General features: G+C 45.1%; 1 protein-coding gene across 1 annotated transcript in view; it reads left to right on the forward strand.

Annotated features, from left to right (window-relative positions):
- Positions 1–27,391, forward strand: part of PACS1 (phosphofurin acidic cluster sorting protein 1) — a 288,112-nt gene that overhangs the window by 11,232 nt on the left and 249,489 nt on the right. Inside the window, exon 2 of the mRNA XM_040328826.1 lies at positions 10,631–10,718. Within this exon, the coding sequence (XP_040184760.1) occupies positions 10,631–10,718 (88 nt within the window). The remainder of the gene's footprint in view (positions 1–10,630; positions 10,719–27,391) is intronic.

Genomic DNA, 27,391 nt, shown 5'->3' on the forward strand with positions numbered 1-27,391 from the left:
ACAGCTGTAGGGAAGAGAGGGCTGTAGGTAAACGGGTACAGTTTATGTCAAAGGGTTTGTTTTTCATCTCTGTGTATTACCTGAGGATAGCCACGACAGTGAGTATATGCATGTGTTTTTTATTTTAATAAAATGTTTGTGGAGTAAAAATCTATTTAAGATACGTTAATCATTTGTTTATTCATCATAAAATGGAGCTTGGTTATGTAGCATGAGGCTGTATATTCTGCAATATTTAAATTTTTGGTAAACTTATTCAATGAATGCAAGCTGAGATTACATGCACTGCATTGATGCATTTACATAATTTACCAGTAACCACGAGATAGACCAAAGTTCAGGAATATTCCTTTATCCCATTGTTTTGCAAATATCTGTACACTTCAAACTGTATGATTGAATCGGTTTTGATATCGCTGTTTTATTAACCTGACAGCTTATTATTCTAAATAGTTAGGCCCGTTTCACACTGGGCATGGCACGGGAGGTGCGGTGGCGGTATTTTTAGCGCCGCTATACTGTCATATTTACCACGATATTTGGCCGCTAGCGGTGCGGTTTTAACCCCCGCTAGCGCCTGAAAAAGGGTTAATACTGCCCGCAATGTGCCTCTGCAGAGGCGCATTGCCGGCGGTATTCCCGCGGTTTCCCATTGATTTCAATGGATAGGAGCGGTAAACACCCCGCTCCTATACCGCTCCAAAGATGCGGCTAGCAGGACTTTGGGATTGGTCCTTTTGGCTTTCACACTGAAGACTGCAGGGCACGATTTTTTTTCAGGCGGTATAGTAGTGCTAATTTTAGGTCTAAACTACCGGAAAAACGTGTCGGTGTGAAAGGGGCCTTAAACCTTCATTTTGTTTGCAAATATTCTAACTACCAGCAAGAATGAGTCCTTACATTTAAAGAGCATCTATCATTTCAGATGCATCATGGCAGCACTTGTCTGCTGCCGCCACATCCCTCGCCTTGTTGTGTCACTGTCGCATCATCAGCTGCCCCATTAAAATGAATGGGGCTGTCGGTCAGTCAACAGCGGGTCATAGGAGAATCTGCTTCGGGACAGAAATGACAGTTGCTCTTTAAAAATTATGATTTAACTCGAGCCTTTTTACTAGTGATTAAAATCAAATCCAAACTGCCACTGACAAAGAAATGATCCGTTTATAAATGTAATGGTAGGTTTATTTTTAACAGTGAGACAGACGAATAAAAATCCAGAAAAACGCATTTAAAATAAGTTATAAATTGATTTGCATTTTACTGAGTGAAATAAGTATTTGATCCCTTATAAATCTGCAAGATTTTTGCCTCCCAGGTATGTTTATTAGAGGCAACAAGCTGAGATTGGGAGCACTCTCTTAAAGGGAGTGCTCCTAAGGAGTGCAAAATCAAAGGATGGGGTATTCTGAATCCTCCTCTGTCCTAACCCCACCCCCTAAACCTGCCGTTGTAATTTTCCGGTGAATTGGGGGTGATACAGGGAAGAAGCGCTCGTCAGGAGAGCGCGAGCATGCCTGCCCTTTTTCTCTGCCAGATTTGCCCTTCAAAGAAGCCATATGAGTTGCATAGTATTTCTGAACAGAGGGGATGGAGCTATCTATCTATCATCTGCTCGTCCCCTATTCATAGATCCTGTGTCCTTCATAAAAGTTGTAGTACAGCTTCTATGAATGGTAGATCTGTCGGGAAAGGGCAGGCATAATCCGACAGCTCCTGACAGCCCCTTGGTTGTATTAACCCCATCCGCACCAAAATGATACAACGGTAGGTTTGGGAGGTGCGGTTAGGACAAGGGTTGATTTCTGCAGAGGGAAGCAGTTTCTGCGGAATTCCTACACCCCCCTGCTGAGTCAGACTTGGGCCTCTTGCACACAGGCGTAATAATATACTGGTGTTTAGTCCTCATTCACACTGCCGTAACATGGCAGTAAAAAATTTACTGATTATTAAGGTATGGAACAAAAGTTCTTGCATAATCGATAAAAAAATTTACACATTCAAAATGGATATGGTTATTTTAAAAAATTTTCCCCTCAATGGTGTATACCTGTATACACATGTCCTCAGACACAGATTTTTGGTTGCATATCTGAATGCAGTGCTTGTTTTTGCATCTGTGTGTCTCCATTGAAAACCATAAAACTGCGTTCATATCCGTAATTAAAAAATGGTTTGGAAACTTTTTTTTTTTTTTTTTATGGCAGTGACTGAGGCTTTACTATGCAGGATGTCATTGACAGATTCTGAGTAAAATGTTTAAAGATCCTGCATATACACATGTATAGGCACATAAGTGTGTGTGTGTGTGTGTGTATATATACATGTGTAAAATTCTTCATCCTCCTCTTCTAGTTGCCAATGTTGCAATATACACTGCTCCAAAAAATTAAAGGCAGACTTTGAAAACATATCAGATCTCAATGGGCAAAAATCTCATGCTGGATATCTATACTGATATGGACTGGGTAATGTGTTGGGAATGAAAGGATGGCACATCATTTGATGGAAATGAAAATTATCCACCTACAGAGGGCTGAATTCAAAGACACCCCGAAAATCAAAGTGAAAAAACTATGCAGCAAGCTAGTCCATTTTGCTGACATTTCGTTGCAACAACTAGTAGTTTGTATGGCCCCCAAGTGCTTGTATGCATGCATGCATGCCTGATAACAGACGACGGATGGTGTCCTGGGGTATTTCCTCCCAGATCTGGACCAGAGCATCACTGAGCTCCTAAACAGACTGAGGCGCAACCTGGCGGCACTGGATGGACCGAAACATAATGTCCCAGAGGTGTTCTTTTGGATTTTGGTCAGGTGAGCGTTGGGGCTATTCAATGGTATCAATCTCTTCAAACTCCAGGAACTGGCTGCATGCTCTTGCCACATGAGGCCAGGCATTGACGTGCACCACGAGGAACCCAGGACCCACTGCACCAGCGTAGGGTCTGACAATGGGTCCAAGGATTTCATCCCGATGCCTAATGGCAGTCAGGGTGCCATTGTGTAGCCTGTAGAGGTCTGTGCGTCTCCCCAGACCATCACTGACCCACCACCAATCCGGTCATGCTGAACGATATTACAGGCAGCATAAAGTTCTCTTCATGTTTCTCCAGGCCCTTTCATGTCTGTCACATATGCTCAGGGTGAATCTGCTCTCATCTGTGAAAAGCATGGGGCACCAGTGGCGGACCTGCTAATTCTGGTGTTCAATGGAAGACGCCAATCGAGCTCCACACACTAGAGGATGTCGGGCACTCAGGCCACCCCCATGAAGTCTGTTTCTGATTGTTTGGTCAGATACATTCACACCAGTGGCCCGCTGGAGGTCATTTTGTAGTGCTCATCCTGTTCCTCCTTGCCAAAGGAGCAGATACTGGTCCTGCTGATGGGTTTAAGGCAGGGCTCGACAATATCCGGGCGCCAGGTCGCAATTGCGACAAGAAATTGTGACCTGGCGCCCGCACCCGCCGGTAATTGAGGCCGCGGCTTTGCGGCCTCAGTTACCGGCCGTCGCGGACCCGCCGATCGCGGCGGTGGAGCTCAGAGGCACAGTGTGCCCCCATGCGCCCCCACCACGCGATCGCGGCTGGCCCGCCACGGCCAATAATTGAAGCCTTGTGAAGTGCCAAGCTTCCTTCTGTGACCTGCGCCATCTGATGGTGGCCGTTGGCATTACAAGTAAAACAGCAGTTCTAATATGTAATTTTTCACTGCCATCTCCTTCCCTCTAGTTTAAAACCCCCAAACATTATATATATTTTTTATTCTAACACCCTAGAGAATAAAATGCCGATCATTGCAATACTTTCTGTCACGCCGTATTTGCGCAGCGGCCTTACAAGCGCACCTTTTTGGGAAAAAAATACACGTTTTTTTATTTTAAAAAATAAGACAACAGTAAAGTTAGCCCAATTATTTTTTTTTTTTTTTTTTTAACTTGTGAAAGATGTTACGCCGAGTAAACGGGTTGCATGTTTTGAGTTAGAGGAGGTCTAGAGCTAGAATTATTGCTCTCACTCTAACGATCGCGGCGATACCTCACGTGTGGTTTGAATACCGTTTACATATGCCGGCGCTACTCACGTATGTGTTTGCTTCAGCGCGTGAGCTCGTTGGGACGGGGCGCGTTTTCTGGCTCCTAACTTTTTTAGCTGGCTCCTAGATTCCAAGCAAATTTGTCAAACCCTGGTTTATAGACCTTCTAAGGCTCTGTCCAGCTCTCCTAGACTAACTGTCTGTCTCCTGGAATCTCCTCCATGCTTTTGAGACTGTGCTGGGAGACACTGCAAACCTTCTGGCAATGACACATATATTGATGTGCCATCCTGTAGGAGTTGGACTGCCTGTGCAACCTTTATAGGGTCCAAGTATCGCCTCGTGCTACCAGTAGTGACACTGACCCTAGCCAAATGCAAAACTAGTGAAAAACGGTCAGAAAAGAGTAGGGAAAAAAAAGTCAGACACCTCCACCTGAAAAAACATTCCTGTTTTGGAGGTCATATCATTGTTGCCCATCTATTGCACCTGTTAATCAGTTTCAGCTGCTTTGCTGTTAATTTAAATTAACTACCCCCTCTGTATACACCCCTCCCCCTCGGATACTTGACTGACCAGATCAATATCCCAGGAGTTCTGATTCAAAAGTGTTCCTTTTAATGTTTTTGAGCAGTGTACTTGTGTATACACGGGTGGAAGGTTGTGTGAACAAGACCAGAGCTAATCAAGTTATATTTATATGGCACCAACATCCCTTATATGTAGACAAGGAACAAGATTTGGGAGGTATGGGACTTTAAAGGTGCACTTCAAAATAAATATATTTATCACCATTGATACAGTGCCCCCCCCCCCCCCCCTTGGCATTTTTCGTGTTTTGTTGCCTGACAACCTGGAATTAACATGGATTGTTTGAGGATTTGCATAATTTAATTTACAGAACATGCCCACAACTTTGAAGATGTTTGCTTCACAATAATAAAAAACAAAACAAAAAAACCCCACAAATAAGATCAACAGAAAAAGTCACATCTTAACTCTTGGATTTTTGCCCATTCCTCCTTGCAAAACTGCTCCAGCTCCTTTAAAGATTGCTGTTCACAAGTGCAAACCATCCAACTTGAAGTCTGACCACAGATTTTCTATTGGATTGAGGTCTGGGCTTTGACTAGGCCATTCCAACACACTTGCATGTTTCCCCTTAAACCACTGAAGTGTTGTTTTAGCAGTGTGTTTGGGGTGATTGTCCTGCTGGAAGGTGAACCTCCGTCCTAGCCTCAAATCACACACAGAGTGGTACAGGTTTTGCTCAAGAATATCCCTGTTGGTAGCACCATCCATCTTTCCCTCAACTCTGACCAGTTTCCCATAATTGACCTATAAATCAAGCAATGCTTGACACATACTGTATAAGTTCATGCTACCATTTTCAGATCATTTAAACAACCCAGTATTCAAACCAATAATGCTTACTTGGAAGCTTCCTTTAAACATGAGACTGGTAGCCCAAAGATACAGCATCAGTTGTCTAACCAGACGGCAAATTCAATGGTTCTATAGAGAAAACAAACCCAACAAATGAAGTGTTCCCTCTAAAAGTACCATGCATTCAACTAGGGGTGCAAGGTCTACAGCACATCAAGGACTGGATTCTCACTACCTGCCTCCGTTTTAGAATGATCTATGGGTCCAGGTATTCCAAAGAAAGAAGGGGCATACACCCATCCAAAGATGTTACCGATTGAACCTACAGATGTGAAGAGGGGATAGTGATTGAGATCAGGTTCACCACAATGGCTGTGTATTGATCTCCAGCTGTGGTGGGTTGTGGGAACTTGACCTCTTTGCTGAGGAACAGAAAACTACGGAACGTAGCAAAATTTTATCCTGGCATCGCTATTTAGTATGGGAGCTGAAAATAATTGCTGCATCGATGCATCTCGATACGGATATCCCCAATGTGGCATCGATGCATGCGACCGGAAAAATCCTATTTCTGGGTGACGTCATCCTGACTTGCCCCACCCCTCCTGGGAGAGTGCTCCTAGCGTATAGCTGTTAACCCCTTGGCACCGCAAGTATGCGGCCTCGGTTTTAGGGGGTTACACCGGGATGATGCCTGCAGCTGTACCATTTTTTAGAGCGAGCGGTCTGCTTTCCAGGCATAACAACCAATGCGGCTAAAAGCAGATTGGCTGTTATACCGGAGGAGTGGGAGGGGACACCCCCCCCTTCCGCCGCTCTTACCGGGCCTCCTGTCCCATCCGGAGACCCGATCCGCATCTTCCGGCGGCTAGAGACAGACTGGCACAACGCCGAAAACGGCTTAGTTCCAGTCTCCTGTATGTAAACAACGTCACTTCCGGTATACTTGGCTGCCAATGGCGTCGGTTTAAAAAAAACAAAACGGTATTCAGAATCGCCTAGGTGGCCCAAGCGGAAGTGGGAGCTCGTTGGTAATCGTAATGCATCGCAGAATTGAATCGTTGACCAGATAATCGGAATCGGATCATGAGACCTGTGAAGATGCGCACCTCTAACAATGTCTTTTATGGTGTGGGCAGGGTCCAAAGACAACCTAATCACGTTTTTAGACAGTTTACAACACAATATCTATAACCTGAAGTTCACGCATGGCTATGATCAGGGGAGAATAACATTCCCAGATGAAGAGATTTATAAATGAGGCAATGGTCCTCTGTTCTACACTGTACAGGAAACCCTCAGCTGCAAATGCTCTTATCAAGAGTTATCAACCTATCAAGAGCATTTCATATAGTAATCAGAAAATCACTAAGTTCATCAAACCCTATCCTGAGATCACGTACAGAAGGTCCATGTCTCTTAGGCCTCATTCACACTTGGCGGACTCCATCGCTACACAGTCCGCCTGCTCCTGTCGGCTCAGCGGGAGATCAGCCTGCAGATCTCCACTGAGCCGACGGATGACAAGCTCCTCTCTGTTTACTGAGCGGGGAGAGGCTTGTCGGGCACCGATGTGTCCTATGGAGCGATCTGATGAAAACGGACAGCATGTCCGTTTTCATCAGATCTTATCCGATCCGCATGGACGGATGGGGACGTGGCCCCCATACGTCTGTTTTTAGCGGATCGGGTCGGATGTCGGTGGACATGTCTCCGCTGACATCCGACGTTCCATAGCGATGCATGGAGCGGCCGTTCAGGTCCGTGACAGACGGACCCGAACGGCCCTAAGTGTGAATGAGGCCTAAGACACCTTAGTATCAAGTCATCACACTTGTGATGATTCAGTGAAAATAACATGGCAGGTACATATGGGTGCCCATGGGGTTTGACCTCACGCTGTGGGGTCATACTTTGGCCTCCGCACTCTGAGGGGGGCGCCCATGCCCGCCATTGAGGGATCGCATTAGATCTGGTGGCCCTGGGCTTCTGCTGTGTCACTGTCCGTGAACACCAATCCAATGTGACAGATGGTGCCTCCATGTCGGCCCCACCCTAGGGCATGGCTGTACGGGGTGACATTGCCCACTGGCTGATGCCGTGGTCTGTGGCCTTGGCTGGTGACCGGGGCTGTCCTCCATCACGCGGCCCCTCCCATTTGCGTCTGCATTGCGTCATGACGGCGCAATGTTCACGTTGCGTCTGACACAATGGGGAAGGATATAAAAGGAACCACGTAGCGGAAGCCATGTTGTTGTCCCTGGGAGCCCTATATTCTTTGATGGCAATAGGTGTGTCTGCATACACAAAAGGCCTTGTGAAGTCCCAAGCTCTTCCTTCTGTGAGCTGTGACCTTCTGTGAGCTGGTGCCATCTGGTGGTGGCCGTTGGCATTACAAGTTAATCAGCAATTGTAATATGTAATTTTTCACTGCCATCTCCTTCCCTCTAATTAGAACCCCCAAACATTATATATATATTTTTTATTCTAACACCCTAGGGAATAAAATGGCGATCGTTGCAATACTTTCTGTCATGCCGTATTTGCGCAGCGGTCTTAAAAGCGCACTTTTTTGGGAAAAAAATACACTTTTTTGAATTAAAAAAAATAAGACAACAGTAAAGTTATCCATTTTTATTTTTTATTTTTTTTTATATTGTGAAAGATAATGTCACACCGAGTAAATTGATACCCAACATGTCACTCTTCAAAATTGCGTCCGCTCGTGGAATGGCGACAAACTTTTACCCTTTTAAATCTCCATAGGCGACGTTTAAAAAATTCTACAGGTTGCATGTTTTGAGTTACAGAGGAGATCTAGGGCTAGAATTATTGCTCTCGCTCTAACGATCGTGGCGATACCTCACGTGTGGTTTGAATACCGTTTACATATGTGGGCGCAACTCACGTATGTGTTCGCTTCTGCGCGCAAGCTCTGCAGGACGGGGCACGTTTTCTGGCTCCTAACTTTTTTAGCTGGCTCCTAGATTCCAAGCAAATTTGTCAAACCCCGATATAAGATACAGTGTATGTATACGAGAAAAACAGAAATGGAAGTGCATTACCAGAGATAATTTAATAATACTAATTTTTTTGGTTTAAAAGTGGGTATTCACAAACTGACAAAAGGCCATAAACACCGTGCTAGACATGCACAGAACATGAGGTACACTAACTCATGGGTAAAGAAAAAAAAAAGAAAGATGAAAGATTTTTAAATATTTTTTTTTTTTTTCCCCCCATCTATCTTTGCCTATTCATGTCCATGGGGACACTGTTGTACTGCTCCTGCCTCGGAAGTGATTTCACTTATCGTCAGGCATCTTCCTGACTTTCCAGGAAGTGGATTCCCCCTGACACTGAGCTGGTTCCCTGGTTTCTTAGTGTGTGGTTTTTGGACACCTCTAAATGCCCAAAACCCCCCATACCCCCGCAGCTACTTCAGGCATGTAAAGGTGAGACATGGATTGACCCTTTTTGTTATAAATATAAATATAAATATATATATATATATATATATATATATATATATATATATATATATATATATATATATATATATATATAATTTTCTCAATATAACGTTTTTTTCATATAACATTCTTGACATGGATTATTTTTTTTTTTTTTTTTTTTTTTTTACATTAGTGCAACTAAACTTTAACCTTCTTCTTTTTTTTTTTTTTCTCCACCCCTTTTGAGGTCGTGGGTTTTTTGACACTGTTTTCAATTCCAACATTTCCTTTTAAAAGAGCTTGCCCATGGTGTGCGAGACTATCCTAGCTCTGAAGAAGGGGGTGCGCCCCGAAATGTGGTAGCTGTACCCCGTTTTCTGTGCATGTCCATGCACTGTTTATGGACTTTAGTCAGTTGCATTTTGTGAGTACCCACTCTTATACATTTTATTTTTCTTTATTTTTTATTAAATTATCTCTGTTAATGCACTAGGTGTGTGCGCCTTCCAGTTCTGTTTTTCTTGTAGTTCCTTTCGGATTACCCCATCTGAGGAAGGCACCATCCACCTAGCTTTGGGATACCATGTATACCTTTTACACCACCATTTTATCTGATATGTTACATCACACCTTGGAAGACCTATTAGTGCTGGAAGTGTGTGTGTGTGTGTGTGTGTGTGTGTGTGTCGCTGTCGCTGTCGCTTCTTACAATTGGATGCGGATTTACCACTACAATGTTTTTAAGTAATTTTTTTATGCTACTTAAAAAAAAAAAAATCTTTTTCTATATATGAATAGTTATATGTATTTTATATTGAAGTGCACCTTTTAAAGTCCCATACCCAAATCTTGTTCCATGTGTATATGCGCATTTACTGTAACTGAGTACTTAAGCCGGCCATACACGGTCGAATTTCGAACAAAATTTCTTTTCAAAATCAGAAAGTTCGTGTTTTTTTTTTTGTTTTTTTTTTTTGTGATCTGATGATGCCACCATTGATTTTCGAAATTCGGCCGACAAAATATTCATGTTGCCGGGAATATTCTTTTCTCTCCGGGAATATTCTTTTCATGCACACGCGCGTTTTTTTTTATATTCCATTTCTCGCACGATTCCCATCATTGATCAGAAAATCGTTTGTTTTTCAAAAAATTCCCAACATGTCGGATTTCTCAAATTTGTTTGCCGCACGAAAATCGGCTGTTGCTGCAGCCCACTAACGGTGCGAAATTCGTACGAAAATTCTTTGATACGATTTTGGAAAGAAAATGATTTCGAAATTCGAAACGTGTATGGCCGCCTTTACAAATATAAAGTGTTCTATTTTTATTTTACAGTGTCGTACTTATCAATGTATTACTGATCTTAATGTGTTATGTGTTTTTTTTTGTTTTGTTTTTTTACTCCTGTGTGCAAGAGGCCTTATAGCTCTGCAGATGGCAAAGCTCATGCTTACTTCTGATTGGAGAGCTCTAGCTCAGACTCAGCAGGGGGAAATATTTTATGGCAAATTCATAAAATAGAGTTGTAGGATGTGTGACCCATATCATTGGTGTGCGATCCTTCACTAGAAGGGGTAGGGGGAGGTAATAGGTTACCTTATTAAGGGGGGGAAATGGACTCCTATATAGGGGAGATTTGACTCGGTGGAATGTGGTGCGAAGAAGTCAAAGGTAACAGTGATAGATGGACAACAATATTTTTCATACCTAGTAAAATAATAATGCATTTTTTTTTTTGCTTCCTAGGTTGTTTTCTTTGACTTTGCAGAAACTTGTTATGCTGAAGGACCTGGATAAAGACTTGCCCTCTGTTGTTATTGCTGTTAAACTTCAGGTAATTATAACAAATTTTAGCTTCTGGCCTATATTATATTTGGGGCTCATGCACACTGCAGCTCAAAAGAAAAAGCTGCTTTTGGCTTTGGAGCTTTTATTTCAGCTTGCAGAAGCTTGTACTTCCGATTTATTGCTAACTAGTTTGCCATGTATGGACACACCAAGATCTTGATATTAAAATATGACATCACCATAATGCAGTTGACTCGGGATAGAAAGGACTATATAAGATGGTCACAGTGTCAAACACATATGATATGGGTCAACTTGAATAAGGGTTCATTGGTTTATTTAAATAAATCAGTCCTAATTATTCATTTTCATATACTGTAATAGTGCTTTTCATTGCAAATTAAAAAAAGAAAGGCTTGGTAAAAATGATACAAACATTCTTCAGTTTATCACTGAAGACAATGTTCCTGGGTGCCTAGATAGATTACATTTTTAATGTAATTTCTTTACGTTTTTTGGATCATATTTTTAATCGACATCCTTCATTTCAAAAACCCCAACATGCCATATAATGCTATACATGAATAAAAGAATATGTGTATGTGTGTGTGTGTATTGTTACCAGAGACAAACTAATATCCCCAAATCTCTAGCATAAAAGTATAAAAGAAAAGTAGGAAAGTACCTGTATTCTTGTCTGGTCGCGGGTGTCCATCTTTCCAAACTCGCGGCTTCCTCCTGGTCCATGATAGGCGTTTGACACTCTGTTCCGCTACCGCCTATCACGGAGGTCCTTTCATTCTCGGACAAGAGGACATCCATGATAGGCGGAACACTGAACACAGTTTCCCAGCAGACACTGTGTTCAGTGTTCTGCCAATCGCGGACCTTCTTTCATCCTCGGACAAGAGGACATCCATGATAGGCGGAACACTGAACATAGTGTCTGCTGGGAAAGTCCGAGGATGAGAGGACCAGGAGGAAGCCGCGACTTTTGAAAAATAGACCGCCTGTGACCCGACAGGTACACTGTCCCGAGTATAAGCCGAGGGGGCTTTTTTCAGCCCAAAAAAAAGGGCTAAAAAACGAGAGAGAGATAGAGAATACAGTGCCTTGCGAAAGTATTCGGCCCCCTTGAACTTTGCAACCTTTTGCCACATTTTAGGCTTCAAACATTAAGATATAAAACTGTAATTTTTTTTTTACACCAAACATAACTTTTTGCATTGTTGCCAAAAAGTTCGATTTTGGTTTCATCTGACCAGAGCACCTTCTTCCACCTGTTTGGTGTGTCTCCCAGGTGGCTTGTGGCAAACTTTAAACAACACTTTTAAGAAATGGCTTTCTTCTTGCCACTCTTCCATAAAGGCCAGATTTGTGCAGTATACGACTGATTGTTGTCCTATGGACAGAGTCTCCCACCTCAGCTGTAGATCTTTGCAGTTCATCCAGAGTGATCATGGGCCTCTTGGCTGCATCTCTGATCAGTCTTCTCCTATTATGAGCTGAAAGTTTAGAGGGACGGCCAGGTCTTCGTAGATTTGCAGTGGTCTGATACTCCCATTTCAATATTATTGCTTGCACAGTGCTCCTTGGGATATTTAAAGCTTGGGAAACTTTTTTGTATCCAAATCCGGCTTTAAACTTCTCCACAACAGTATGTCGGACCTGCCTGGTGTGTTCCTTGTTCTTCATGATACTCTCTGCGCTTTAAACGGACCTGAGACTATCACAGTGCAGGTGCATTTATACGGAGACTTGATTACACACAGGTGGATTCTATTTATCATCATTGGTCATTTAGGTCAACATTGGATCATTCAGAGATCCTCACTGAACTTCTGGAGAGAGTTTGCTGCACTGAAAGTAAAGGGGCTGAATAATTTTGCACGCCCAATTTTTCAGTTTTTTTTATTTCTTAAAAGTTTGAAATCTATATATATATATATATAAAACTCAACGTGTGTGTGTGTGTGTGTGTGTGTGTATGTATGTATGTATGTATGTATGTATGTATGTATGTTCCAGCATCACGTCCAAACGGCTAAAGATATTAACATGAAACTTGGCACACATGTTACTTATATGTCAGCAACAAACATAGGATAGGTGGTTTAACCCTTACCCACCCCCATTTGCCATGTATATATGTCCACTTAAACTATAGTATAGTTAATTTAATTTATCCCTTAACTACCCCCATTTGTGAGGGTCGGGGTTTTTGTTTAAAGTCCCATGCAAATCAATGGGAAATGTATGTTCCCACATAACTTCTGTACGCCTGGAGATATTTCAATAATACCTGGTACACATATTACTTATATGCCAAATAAAAATATATGACAGTTAAATTAACCCTTACTTACACCCTTATATAAAAGATGGGTATATTTATATTACTATGATTTTCCTCCCCAAAAGGTTAAGATAGGAAGACCCGGGCAATGCTGGGTATTCAGCTAGTATCCAATAAATTTCGTTCCACTTCATGATTGTGTCCCACTTGTTGATTTTTCAAAAAAAAATTACAGTTTTATATCTTTTGTATTTGAAGCCTGAAATGTGGCAAAAGGTCGCAAAGTTCAAGGGGGCCGAATACTTTCGCAAGGCACTGTGTGTGTGTATATGTATGTGTGTGTGTGTGTGTGTGTGTGTGTGTGTGTGTATGTATGTATGTGTATATATATATATATATATATATATATGATACTCAAGATGGTTCAAGCTGTAATTTGTCATAATTGTGATGATTATGGCTTACAGCTCATGAAAACCCCAAATCCACAATCTCAGAAAATTTGAATATTGTGAAAAGGTGCAATATTCTAGGCTCAAAGTGTCCCACTCTAATTGCTTAATTAAGCCATAACACCTGCAAAGGGTTCCTAAACCTATTAACCACTTAAGGACCGCCTCCTGCACATATACGTCGGCAGAATGGCACGGCTGGGCACAAGCACGTACAGGTGTGTCCTCTTTAAGTGCCCAGCCGTGGGTCACGGGTGCGCGCCCACGACCCGGTCCGAAGCTCTGTGACGTCACACCTACAGCCACACCCCCTACAGTTAGAAACACAAATTAGGTCACACCTAACCCCTTCAGCGCCCACTTGTGGTTTACTCCCAAACTGCAATTGTAATTTTCACAGTAAACAATGCATTTTTTGCTGTGAAAATGACAATGGTCCCAAAAATGTGTCAAAATTGTCCGAAGTGTCCGCCATAATGTCGCAGTCACGAAAAAAATCGCTGATCGCCGCAGAAAACCGCAGAGGTGATCAAATACCACCAAAAGAAAGCTCTATTTGTGGGAAAAAAAGGACGCCAATTTGGTTTGGGAGTCACGTCGCACGACCGCGCAATTGTCCATTAAAGCGACGCAGTGCCGAATCGCAAAAACTGGCCAGGTCCTTTAGCTGCCTAAAGGTCCGGGTCTTAAGTGGTTAAATGGTCTCTGTCTGGTTCAGTAGGAATCGCAATCATGGGAAAGACTGCTGACCTGACAGTTGTGCAGAAAACCATCATTGACAACCTCCATAAGGAGGGAAAGCCTCAAAAGGTAATTGCAAAAGAAGTTGGATGTTCCCAAAGTACTGTATCAAAGCACATTAATAGAAAGTTATGTGGAAGGGAAAAGTGTGAAAGAAAAAGCTGCACAAGCAGCAGGGATGACCGCAGCCCGTAGAGGATTGTCAGGAAAAGGCCATTCAAAAGTGTTGGGAACTTTCACAAGGAGTAGACTGAGGCTGGAGTCAGTGCATCAAGAGATGCCACACACCTGCCCACACTGCCAAAAGCACCAAAACCTGGTTCAAAGACTGTGGGATTACTGTGCTTGATTGGCCAGCAAACTCGCCTGACCTGAACCCCATAGAGAATCTATTAGGCATTGCCAAGAGAAAGATAAGACATGAGACCGAACTATGCAGAAGAGCTGAAGGTCGCTATTGAAGCATCCTGGTCTTCCGTAACACCCCAGCAGTGCCACAGTGATGGCTTCCATGCCACGCCGCATTGAGGCAGTAATTGCTGCAAAAGGGCCCAAACTGAGTACATATGCATGCCTATACTTTTCAGAGGTCCGATATTGTTCTATGTACAATCCTTTTTTCTCTTTTGTTCATGGACGGACACAGCCTTAATCTTGACAAAGTGGGTATTAGCCTTCCTTTAGAAGTGACTAGGCAGAAAGTGTTAAAGCGGGAGTTCACCCGAAAAACAATTTTTAACATTAGATTGAGGCTCATTTTGTCAAGGGGAATCTGGTGGGTTTTTTTTTTTAAATCGAAGCAGTACTTACCGTTTTAGAGAGAGATCTTCTCTGCCGCTTCCGGGTATGGTCTTTGGGACTTGGCGTTCCTATTTGATTGACAGGCTTCCGACGGTCGCATACATCGCGTCACGAGTAGCCGAAAGAAGCCGAACGTCGGTGCGGCTCTATACGGCGCCTGCGCACCGATGTTCGGCTACTTTCGGAAAATCGTGACGCAATGTATGCGACTGTCGGAAGCCTGTCAATCAAATAGGAACGCCCAGTCCTGCAGCCCATACCCGGAAGCGGCGGAGAAGATCTATCTCTAAAACGGTAAGTACTGCTTCGATTTAAAAAAAAAAAACCCACCAGATTCCCCTTGACAAAATGAGCCTCAATCTAATGTTAAAAATTAAGTTTTTGGGTGAACCTCCACTTTAACAACTTCAAAGCTCAACAGCCCCGCCCAGGGGGCGGTCCTACTGGCTATATCCCTTCAGCCTGCACCAAGCAGCTCCAGTTTGTTTTCTGCCTGTTTAAGTAGAAGACATGGCTCCCTTCGGGCCCATAAGCCTGGAGGCTTTTTATTCCAGATGGAAATTTTATCATTTAATTTTTTTGGTCCTGTGATCTTCGATCAACTGCCGACTGGGCGACAGGCTGGATCCCAGATCCTTGTAGTCCCCTTAGTTTCGGCCATCAAGCGTGTGCCGACCATAGTTACGCACTGGGTCATCCACGACATGCCTGTTGCTCTACGGATGGCCAGTCAGCTATAGGCTTCAGGGCTTGCATAGGACCGGTCTACAGGGCCGAGTCGCAGTAGCCTTTGTTACCAAGGTGGAAGCAGCGCGTGGGGAAACGGGGGCTAGAAAGCGCCCCCCCCCCCCCGCTATCTTCTGGGGACAACTCGGATTTGGAGCCGGGTCCAGCTACAGCTCATGACCCTGGCTCTGAGGTATCTGAGAATGCGGACTGAGACTGGTCGGACAGAGAGGATGACAGCGGATCCGGGTCAGCATGCGATAGAGCTCTGGTAAGTAACCTTATGACCGCAGTGCGAGGTACTCTAAAGATTGAGGGGTCTGCAGAAGCAATTGAAGCGCCGGTCCCCTTTGGGTTCCGTAAGACGACCCGCACTGCTAAGGTGCTTCCTTGTGTTATATAGACAATCTTTTATACAAGGAGTGGAACAAACCACAGAAGGTTTTCTCAGTCCCTAGAAATCTTTCAGTGTGTTACCCTCTTGAAGAGAGTTCTTGAAATAATGGACCTCGCCCCCGATGGTGGACCCTCCTGTGTCCAGTCTAAACAAGCTAACCACTATACCGGTGGAGGGGGCTCCCGCCTTCAAGGACCCTGCGGACAAGAAGGCCGAAGCGATCACCCGCAACCTGTACGCGGTAGTGGGTTCGGCAGTACGCCCAACCATAGTTTGGGGCCCTGGTGTCTCAGACACTCACGGAATGGGCAAAGATGCTGCACTATGGGTAAGAAGCACGTCGGGCTTCCCCGGACGAGGTAGCCCTAGCTGACCAACTGGTACAGGACCTAAAATTTGTTTGCAAAATAGCCTTGGACACGATTCCTCTGCTGGCCAGGGATTCAAGCCATGCGGTGGTGTTACGCCGTCTACTTTGATCTGCGGACCAATCTTCCAAGAAGGCCCTGATGGACTTGCCCTTTAAGGGAGACAGACTTTTTGGAGCTTCCCTGGATGACATAATTAAAGATGCCACAGGAGGTAAGAGCATGCTGCTCCCACAATCCAAAAAGGAGAAGGAGCCACACCGTATGCAAGGGCCCTTCACTGCGCATAAGCGTTTTTTTCGTCCGCCCAGTGCGGCAGGTAAAAGACCTCAGGCCGATAAAGTGGCTGCTCAGGGACAGAGACGTCCCTGGTTTTCGCAAACCTGCAAACAAAGCTACGTCCGCATGAAGGTTTGCCCCCACCCATCTCTCGGGTGGGGGGTCGTCTTCGCGAATTCGCGGCCCGATCGACATCTCAGGTCCCCGACTAGTGGGTTTGCGAAGTAGTGTCTTCAGGGTACAAGATAGCATTTCTATTTTGCCCACCAAACAGATTTTTCCCTCCAGCTACAGCCGACTTGTCGGGAAGCCCTACTTGGGGCAGTTCAAGACCTGCTGAAACGCGTGGGGGTTTATTCCTGTCCCAATACAGGAACGGTTTCAGGGGTTTTACTCAAATCTGTTCATAGTACCAAAGAAGGAGGGCTTCCTGGACCTCAGGGCCCTCAATTGCTTTGTGAAGGTACAAAGATTCCGGATGGAATCGGTTCGCTCTGTCGTCACTGCCCTCCAGCCGGGGGACTTCCTGGCATCCTTGGACATCAGGGATGCCTATTTGCATGTCTCCATATGCACCAAGCATCAGAGATGCCTGTGTTTTGCGGTCGGGGAAGACCACTATCAATTTGCGGCTCTCCCCTTTGGCCTGGCATCGGCACCAAGGGTGTTCACCAAGGTGCTTGCCCCAATTATGGCCCTACTAAGACAGCGTGGCATCGCTATCGTGGGCTACTTGGACGATCTTCTGAGGGCCACTTCAAGCTCAGAATTAGAGGTGAGCGTGTCTATAACCTGTCAAACCCTCCGACACTTTGGGTACTGACCGCTCAGAAGTCAGTAATGGTACCGACTCAACGCCTAGTATATCTGGGGTTGATTCTGGACTCCTCAGAGACTAAGGTTTTTTCCCTGTAAAAAAGTTGCAGACCCTTCGGGCAGTTGACATCCCAGAAATGGTCGTCACTCTTCTTTTGTATGCGAGTCCTGGGCCTCATGGTGGCCTCCTCCAGGCAGTACCATATACGTAATCTCGCACGCGAGTGTTACAGAAGGAAATTCTGTCCAGATGGGACAACTGCCCATTGTCCCTGGATTGTCAAATCCGGGTGAGCCACCTGGTCAGGGCCTCCCTTGTTGGTGGCTGACCTCACCGGCACTTCTGTCCGGGAAGTCATTCCTTCCTTTTCACTGAATAGTCATCACGACAGACGCCAGCCTTACCGGTTGGGGGGGGGAGTCTGGGAGGTTCAGTCGACCCAGGGTCGCTGGTCTCCGAAGGATTCCCACTTGCCGATCAATGTCCTGGAATTTCGGCCGATCAGGCTGTGCCTCTCCACATGGTCTCAGAGGCTACAGGGGCATCCAGTCGGACGACGTTGCGGCATATGTCAACCATCAAGGCGGAACAAGAAGCTCGTCTGCAGCTTCAGAGGTCGCTCACACCCTAAGGTGGGCAGAAAAGAGCGTACCGGCCCTGTTGGCCGTATGCATTTCGGGCGTGAAAAACTGTCAGGCGGACAACCTGAGTCGCCAGATGTTGAACCAAGGAGAATGGTCTCTGCACCCAGATGTGTTTCAGCTCCTGTGCCCAAGATGGGGCACGCCAGACATGGCTCTCCTGGCGTCTCGACCTTATCGGAAAGGTATTGAGGTTTGTGGCCGGGTCAAGAGACCCATGGGCAGACGCAACAGATGCGTTGGTGGCACTGTGGAGTCAGTACCGGCCAACCTATGCCTTCCCTCCTCTAAAGCTCCTTCCTCCTCTGGAGACAGAGGGGATTGCAATGATCCTAATTGCTCCGGATTGGCCTTGGAGTCCTTGGTACGCCGACCTAGTGCGTCTAGTAGCAGACGTCCCTTGGCGTCTACCGATGGGAAAGGACCTGCTGTCACAAGGTCCCATACGCCATCCTGTTTTACAGTCACTGGCTTTGACGGCAGGGTTATTGAGAGCCAGGTGCTAAGAGACCGGGGCCTGTCAGACTCTCTGATTTTCTACCATGAGGAGTGCTCGGAAATCGTCCTCCAGGAAGATTTACCATCGCACTTGGAAGACCTACATATCCATATGTGAGGAAATGAGGCGACATCCGCGTGCTTATTTGTTTCCCAGAGTCTTGCTGTTCTTACAGCGTGGGGCGGACCAAAAAATTGCTTAAGTACAATTAGGGGGCAGATATCTTCCCTAAAAAAACAATATGCCTGCGCTTAGAACCATGTACCCTGGCTGCTGCCCCCCCTAAAAACCAATCCTCTATGGGGATATTGAAAATTATGTGAAAAAAAGTGTAAAGATTGGGGGTAGTGGCGCTGCCTATACCTTACCCCCTAAACCAAATCAGGTGAAAGAGGGCCCCACCTGGGGGATCCAGTAAGAGTGAGCTACTAATAAGTGAACTAAATAAAATGTATAAGTATATCAATATAAAGGTATATCAATATATTCAGTGTGTAAACCTCCACATCAAATGCCAATGGTTAAATAAAATAAATGTGTAAGCCTTCACATCAAATACCAATGGTAAACAAAATAATTATGTATAATGTGATAACATTAATGTGAGCTTGTGTCGACCCTAACAGGTGTGTGCAAACCTGCCAGCACGCTCCCACCCACAGTGACAGTCTTATTTAAACGATAACAACCTATTGTCAATAAGCTGTGTATAAGTGAAAAACAAATTAGAAAATAAATATGAAGTGATATATAATCCAATAACAGCCTCAAATACAAGGCTGTATAATATCTAAGCAATAAGTTGCATGAGGGAAATCGCATAAAAAGAAACGGTAGTAAAAAAGTTCTATTAGTTCCAATCAGGACATTTGAGGATGCAGAGTCTTGCAGTGAGGGAAGGTGTTTCTATACCACAGATGATATGTTCGCGGTGGTCCCGGTGCTCCCCCACAAGGGTCCCCACTCACCAGATCCAACTTCCCGCCAGGGGTATACAGCATGTAGTATAGGTTTCCCAAGTTTCCACTGCTTCAGGTCTCTCCTCGGCAAATCAGATCCGCCCACGTTATGGTCTGTCCAGCACCAATTTGTATGGTAGTCCCTCAGAAAGAGAAAGATTCGACTCCCATAGTGTAGTACTTAAATAGGATTTTTACTGTGGCCACAAAGTGCCAAATGCTTAAAACAATGCAGCACTGTATATTCGAAGTACAGCTCAAAAGTAATAAAAAATAACGCTAACAGTACTCGGAGTGTTCGGAAATCGTCCTCCAGGAAGATTTACCATCGCACTTGAAAGACCTACATATCCATTTGTGAGGAAATGAGGTGATATCCGCGTACTTATTTGGTTCCCAGAGTCCTGCTGTTCTTACAGCGTGGGCTGGACCAAAAATTAGCTTAAAGGGTCACTAAAGGAAAAACATTTTTTTTGCTGAAATGACTGTTTACAGGATATAGAGACATGAAAGTTAACTGATTCCTTTTAAAAATGATTAAAAATCAATCATATAATGTGCCTGCAGTTTCACTTTCATTTTTAAAATGGTTTCATATTTCTGTGAAGTAGAGAGAGACACAGAACAAAAACAAACAAATCCAGGGCAGTGTTTTGTTTTTAAAATTAATCTGATTGGTTCTGAGGAGTTTTAGACACACATCTTGGACCACAGTGAAAAGCTGCCATGAGATTTTTCATAAGGAGCCAGACAAGCAGGAAGTGTGGAGATCAGAGCAGAATTACAGCTACTTCAAAGCAAAAACGAACAATGAGGACATGAAACTAGGACTGCAGTAAGGTAAAGGAAGCTATTTAGCTAAAAAAATATTTTCCTTTAGTGATCCTTTAAGTACAATTAGGGGGCAGATATCTGCCCTGGCTGTCTTTTTTTTTTTTTTTTTTTTTTTTTTTTTTTCTCAACGACCCCTGGCGGCTCACCATCTAGTGAGAACTTTTTGTACAGGGGGTCCGGCATGCGGCCCCTCGGGCCCGTCCTCCACTACCTCGTGGGGTTTTGTATAGCAGACGTCCCTTGTCGTCTACCGCTACGAGAGTACCTACTGTGACAAGGTCCCATACGTCATCCTGCTTTAGTCAATGGCTTTAATGGCATGGCCTCTAGGTGCCTCAGAAACAACCGTTTTAGAACATTAGGGAAGTTCCCTTGTTGACACTTTCTCAGAAAATGGTCCTTTTGGTGGCTGTTATGTCAGTTAAGACGGGTCCTGAGCTGGCAGCCTTGTCATGAAAGGCTCCCTATCTGATCTTCCACAAGGATAAGGTGGTGCTGCGTCCCCAGCAAGCCTTCTTTTCTTCCTAAGGTTATTTTGACCTTTCGGCCATCTCAAGGAAGACGTGGTACTGCCATCCTTGTGTCCTCATCCGTCGAATCCTAAGGAGACGACATGGCATTCCTTCGACGTTGTCCGAGCTCCGAGAGTAGACTTGTCTGTTACTGCTCCGTTCCGGTTTGTTTCGGTGGCTGGCCCCAAGAAGGGCCCAGCGGTCTCATCGGCCCCCATTTCAAGGTGGATTCGACAGATCATGATCGGGCTTATGCTATAAAGGGTCGGGCACCTCCCTGTCACGATGCATTCGACCAGGGCAATAGGTGCTTCTTGGACATTCTGACATCAAGTGTCTGTTTCCCAGGTGTTTAAGGCGGCGACCTGGTCACCCGTTCACACTTTCACTAAACTTTACAAGTTGATGTGAGTGCTTCTTCGGCCGCAAAGTTTTGCAGGCTGTTTAGAGTTACAACTCTTCAGTTGAGGAGCTCCGTTTTGTTTTGGGGTGAAGTTTATTTTGTGCTGTTCCCACCCCACGTTTTGACACTGCTTTGGGACGTTGCACTTTGCACTGTCAAGATTAAGGCTGTCCGTCCATGAACGAAAGAGAAAATAGGATTTTTTTCTCCCCGCAAAATCTTTTTCTCTGAGTTCATGGACGGACACAGCACCCACCCCTCTTTTTTACGTTTGTACTTCTTTTGACGAACTGAGCTGCTTGGTGCAGGTTGAGGGTATATAGCCAGTAGAACAGCCCCCTAGGCTGGGCTGTTCAGCTTTGAAGTTGTTAACACTTTGTCTAGTCACTCCTAAAGGAAGGCTAATACCCACTTTAAGATTAAGGCTGTGTCCTTCCATGAACTCAGAGAAAAAGATTTTACGGTGAGTATAAAATCCTATTTTTATTGATTTGAATTTAATATTCAAATTTTCAGAGATTGTGGATTTAGGATTTTCATGAGCTGTAAGCCATAATCCTCACAATTATGACAAATCGCAGCTTGAACTATCTTGCTTTGCATGTAATGAGTCCATCTCGTATATTAGTTTGAGCTTTTAAGTTGCATTGGTGAAATAAACTTTTGCACACTTTGGGAGCTCCCACCCCTCTTCAGTGACTCCGAAGAGGGATGGGAGCTCTGTGTCCCATAAGGTATTTCCAAGAAAAGGATTTTACAGGTAAGCTGCATTAAAAAATCATATTTTCTTGATCATACATCACGGGACACAGAGCCTTAATTACATAATGGGAAGTCCCATAGCAATGCTAAAATTAGAGGGGAGGGAGACACAGATCAGTATAAGACCACTATTGAGACAGAGGATTTATACTGCTGCCTGCAGCACACTACGCCAGAAGGGTGGAATCCTCGTAACCTCTGACATCTAACTGATAGAATTTGGTAAATGTATGGACCGAAGACCAAGTAGCAGCCTTATAGATCTGAGCCATGGAGGCCTGGTGATGCACTTCCCACGAAGCACCAACTGCTCTAGTCGAGTGCGCTTTCACCTGAAAAGGAAGGATCTTCTTTTCTAAATCGTAGGCCTGAATAATAACTTGTCAAATCCACCTTGCAGTAGTGGATCTTGACCCTGCCTGGCCCTTTTTTGGGCCCTGTGGCAGAATGAACAGACAATCCGTCTTCCTTATATGAGCCGTAGCTTGCAGATAAACCCTTACCGCTCTTGCAACATCTAGAGAGCGTGGACTCTCTTCTTCCGCATACTTGGTTCAGATGAAAACCTGAAACCACCTTGGGTAAGAAATTTGGGTGAGGCCGTAGCACCACCCTGTCTTCATGAATAATTGTATACGGTTCTTTACACGAAAGAGCCGCCAATTCCGAAACCCTTCTAGCCGAGGATATGGCTATAAGAAAAAACTGTTTGTGTCAACTTAGAGAAACCTAGTTTAAAGGTTCAAAAGGTAGCTTCTGTAAAACAGACCATACCATATTCAAATCCCATGGGCACACGAGAGACTTAATCGGCGGATTTAACTGCAGTGCACCCTGAACGAAGGCCCTAACTAGGGAATGAGAAGCAAGCGGCTTTTGAAAAAATATAGACAAAGCCGAGATTTTAACCCTTGATAGTGTTTTAAGGCCAACCTCATATCTAAGCCCAACTGAAGAAAGGCAAGAATCCTATTAATGGCAAACTTTCTAGGATGCCACTTTCTGGGTTCACACCAGGAAACGTATGCCTTCCACATTCTGTAGTAGATGAGCCTGGAGGCCGGCTTCCTAGCATTAACCAGGGTGGATAGGACTGGCGCTGAGAGCCCACGTTTCCTTTAGAATGTGGGTCTCAACAGCCAAACCGTCAAAATTAGACTTTGTAATGCAGGATGGAATATTGGACCCTGCAATAGTAGGTCTGGGCGTAATGGAAGAATCCAAGGTCTTCCTACTGCCATCCATACAACTTCTGCGTACCAGGGTCTCCTGGGCCAAGCCAGGGCGACCAAAAACTGTCTTTCCTTCTTTTTCTTCTTCTTTTCCTTTTTCTTTTCTTTTCTTTTCTTTTCTTTTCTTTTCTTTTCTTTCCTTTTCTTTTCTTTTCTTTTCTTTCTTTTTCTTTCTTTTTCTTTCTTTCTTTCTTTCTTTCTTTCTTTCTTTCTTTCTTTCTTTCTTTCTTTCTTTCTTTCTTTCCTTCCTTCCTTCCTTCCTTCCTTCCTTAAGGAATCGTGGGAGGAGCGGTACTGGAGGGAACGCATAAATCGGGGAATACCGATCCCATGAGATTGTCGGGGCATCTGAGACTTGAGTATAGGGATCTCTCTTGTCCTGTCCAGTTTTGCGTTGAACCAGGAAGCCGACACGTCCACATCTGGGGTTCCCCATTTCTGACATATGATTTCAAACATGTCGGGGTGTAGAGACCATTCTCCTGGACTCAGTTGCTGGCGGCTTAAAAAAATCTGCCTGACAATTGGAATGAAGACCGCAGATAGGTGAGGGCCTTTCTGCCCAGGCCAAGATGTGATTCACCTCTTTTTGGACATCCAGACTTCTGGTGCCTCCTTGGGGATTGATGTAGGCTACGGCCGTAGCATTGTCGGACTGAACCCGAACAGGCCAGCCTTGCAATCTGCAAGACCAGACTTTGAGGGCCAATTGAATTGCCCGAATTTCCAGAATGTTGATGGGTAGGAGCTTTTTGGCCACCGGACCACTTTCCCTGGGCAGATGCTTCTTCTAGCACTGCCCCCAGCCTAAAAGGCTGGCATCTGAGGTTACCACCTTCCAGGTAACTGGAGTGAAGGATTTCCCTTCCGACAGATTTTGGGGGAGCAACCACCAATTGAGGTTCTGGCGAACCTATGGAGATAACACCATAGGAAGATCCAGGGCCTTAACATTCTTGTTCCAAGCTGACAGAATCCTGCCCTGTAACGGTCTTGAGTGAAACTGAGCGTAAGGGACAGCCTCAAATGAGGCTACCATCTTTCCCAATGATCGCATGAAAAGACGGATGTAAGTCCTTCTCTTTTCCTTCACCACTCGGACCAAGTCTTCTATGGCTTTTGGCTTGGGAAGGAATACCTTGCTTAGGGATGTGTCTATAATCATGCCCAAGTACTCTAGCCTTTTTTGAGGCTGCAAGGAAGATTTCTCCAAATTGAGTACCCAGCCTAGGTACTCTAAATATTCCACTGTGCTGTGCACATTGTGGCCCAAGCGAGCGGCGGACTGATCTATGATCAACAGATTGTCCAGGTAGGCTGTTATCGCTATGCCTCGTGCCCTTAGTCTTGCCGGGGCCAGTATCTTTGTGAACACTCGAGGTGCTGTAGCCAGCCCAAAAAGAATGGCCACAAACTGAAAGTGGCGCTCATGCACCGCAAACCTTAAATCTTTGGTGAGTGGGAAATATTGGCACCTGCAGATATGCATCTTTGATGTCTATTGATGCCAGGAATTCTCCTCCTTGATGGGTTGAAACAACTGAATGAACAGACTCCATGCGGAAGGAGTGAATGTTTCTGAAACTGATTCAGACTCTTTGGATCTAGGATAGGTTTGACAACCCATTTGGTTTTGGAACCGTAAACAGGTTTGAATAGAATCCTGACCCCCTGATCCTCTGGGGCTAACTCCAAGATTACCCCCTGGGACAACAGGTGTTCCAAGGCCAGCAGTAGAGGCCTTCTTTTTTCTGCATCTTTGGCAATTCTTGATCTTAGAAAACAGGGTGGCGGAAGTTCTCTGAATTCTAGCTTGTAGCATGAGGACACTGTGGAGGTGACCCACTTGTCCTGAATCTCATTCCGCCAGGCGTTTGTGAAAAGCAGCAGCCCCCCCCCCCCACTCGGCCGAGCGGGGGCATCCCTTCATTAGGACGTTTTGGGGGTCTGTTTAGACTTTGAACCCCAAGTTCTTTTTTGCCCTTGGGCTTGGCTCTGGACTTTCTCCCCTAGTGTTAGACTGGGGCGGCCGTCGCCACTGCCTGGAGACTGAGTTTCCAGGGGCTGGAGAAAGAGTATGTTTAAATGAGGGACGCTTACGCTTTCTTTTAACCGGCAATAGGGTAGACTTGCCACCGGTAATCTTTTGGATGTATTTATCCAGGTCATCTCCAAACAGGCGCTCACCCCCAAAGGGGAACTCTACCAAGTATTTCTTGCAGGAAGCCTTGGCCATAATCCATAATCGCATCAATCGCAAAGCACAAGGCCTTAGGAAGGCCTTCATAAACCTCAATCTCCTCAGAAGGGAGGAGGTTAATCCTCTGCTTCATTTGTTCCTTGAGGAACTGATATACACCAATGGCTGCAACAGCAGGTTGTACTACAGCCCTAGCCAGGCAGAGGAGGCTTTTAATAGGGACTCCAGCTTTTTATCAGTTGGATCCTTGAAACCCTGCGCGTTGTCTAAAGGACAGGTCAGGTTTTTGTTTGCACAAGAAATAGCTGCATGAATAGCGGGTACCCACCATTTCTTGGTGAAACCTTCCACCATAGGATAAAAGAGGGAGAACTGCTTAGACGGAGAAAACAGTTTGTCTAGGTGAACCCAGTCATCGTAAATCAGTTTATCCAGCAAGGGATGAACTGTAAAGGCACACAAACCTGCTGGGATTTCCAAGATCCCAAGAGGGCCTAGAACAGTGATAGCGAACCTTGGCACCCCAGATGTTTTGGAACTACATTTCCCATGATGCTCCACTACACTGCAGAGTGCATGAGCATCATGGGAAATGTAGTACCAAAACATCTGGAGTGCCAAGGTTCGCCATCACTGGCCTAGAAGCTTCAACAGGAGGCAATTTGTAAGTGGCATGCACCATCTCTGCATAATATTGCACCTGCATCTTTAGCGAGAAGTCGCAGGAAACCTTTCGTCCTCTGAGTCCTCAGACTGCACATGATCCTCATCTCCTGAGAGGGATTTTTCACGCTCAGAAGGCTTATCTAATGAGAGAGCCAGAGCAGATGAAGAGTATCTACCCCGTTTTCTGCTATTTGTCAAGGAGGTTGCGACAATATTGGCAATCCTTCCTTCCTTCCTTCCTTCCTTCCTTCCTTCCTTCCTTCCTTCCTTCCTTCCTTCCTTCCTTCCTTCCTTCCTGACCATTCATAGCCATTTTTAAAGCGCCCTTAGTGATATATACAGGAGCTGCCATAGGAGAAGCAGCCAAACCAGACAGGGGCTCATCCTGTGAGGCTGCTCTCAGGCTGACAGGGGGGATGGTAAACTGCAGGCAAGCTCAGATCCCTTAGCCGTACGCTGGGATTTTCTGGTGCCTTTTTTATGAGTGGTGGTGAACCTTGGCACCCCAGATGTTTTCGAGCTACATTTCCCATGATGCTCATGCACTCTGCAATGTATTGAAGCATCATGGGAAATGTAGTTCCAAAATATCTGGGGTGCCAAGGTTCACCATCACTGCCCTAGACCCTCTTATATGAGGCAGTCCTTACTGCAAAGCAAAGGTACTATCCACAATATATAAATGCAATCACTGTTGTGCTATAGTCTTGCAATACACAAAATATATACCCGCTCACTGCACAACCTGATGCGGAGTAGGAGTATTAGGTTTGCCTGGTTCAATCTGCAGGGATGCTTACAGCCCACAGCTCTGTGTCCATGCCGCTTACAGAAGGCTCTGGCGTGCTGGGCTTTTGAACCAGCCTCTTGGCGCCTGCACACAGGTGTCCTGTGTTGCGCACGAATCGCTAGCAACCACTTGGCCCTCCCCCATAATGTCAGAAACGATTTTTCATGCGCAGAAACGTTTTCTGGCGCGCGACCGTTCGCGTGTGCTGTCATGGTGGCTCCCAGGAGACGAGGAAGCGGGGGAGAGTTACTGGGGGGCATCTGAGGACCCCTGTATGCGTATCGTGGCAGAGCCTGCAGCGGAAGGGACTTCACTGAGCATGTATATCCTGGAAGGCTATGTAA

This window comes from Rana temporaria, chromosome 11 (assembly GCF_905171775.1).
Source record: "Rana temporaria chromosome 11, aRanTem1.1, whole genome shotgun sequence".
Taxonomy (NCBI): domain Eukaryota; kingdom Metazoa; phylum Chordata; class Amphibia; order Anura; family Ranidae; genus Rana; species Rana temporaria.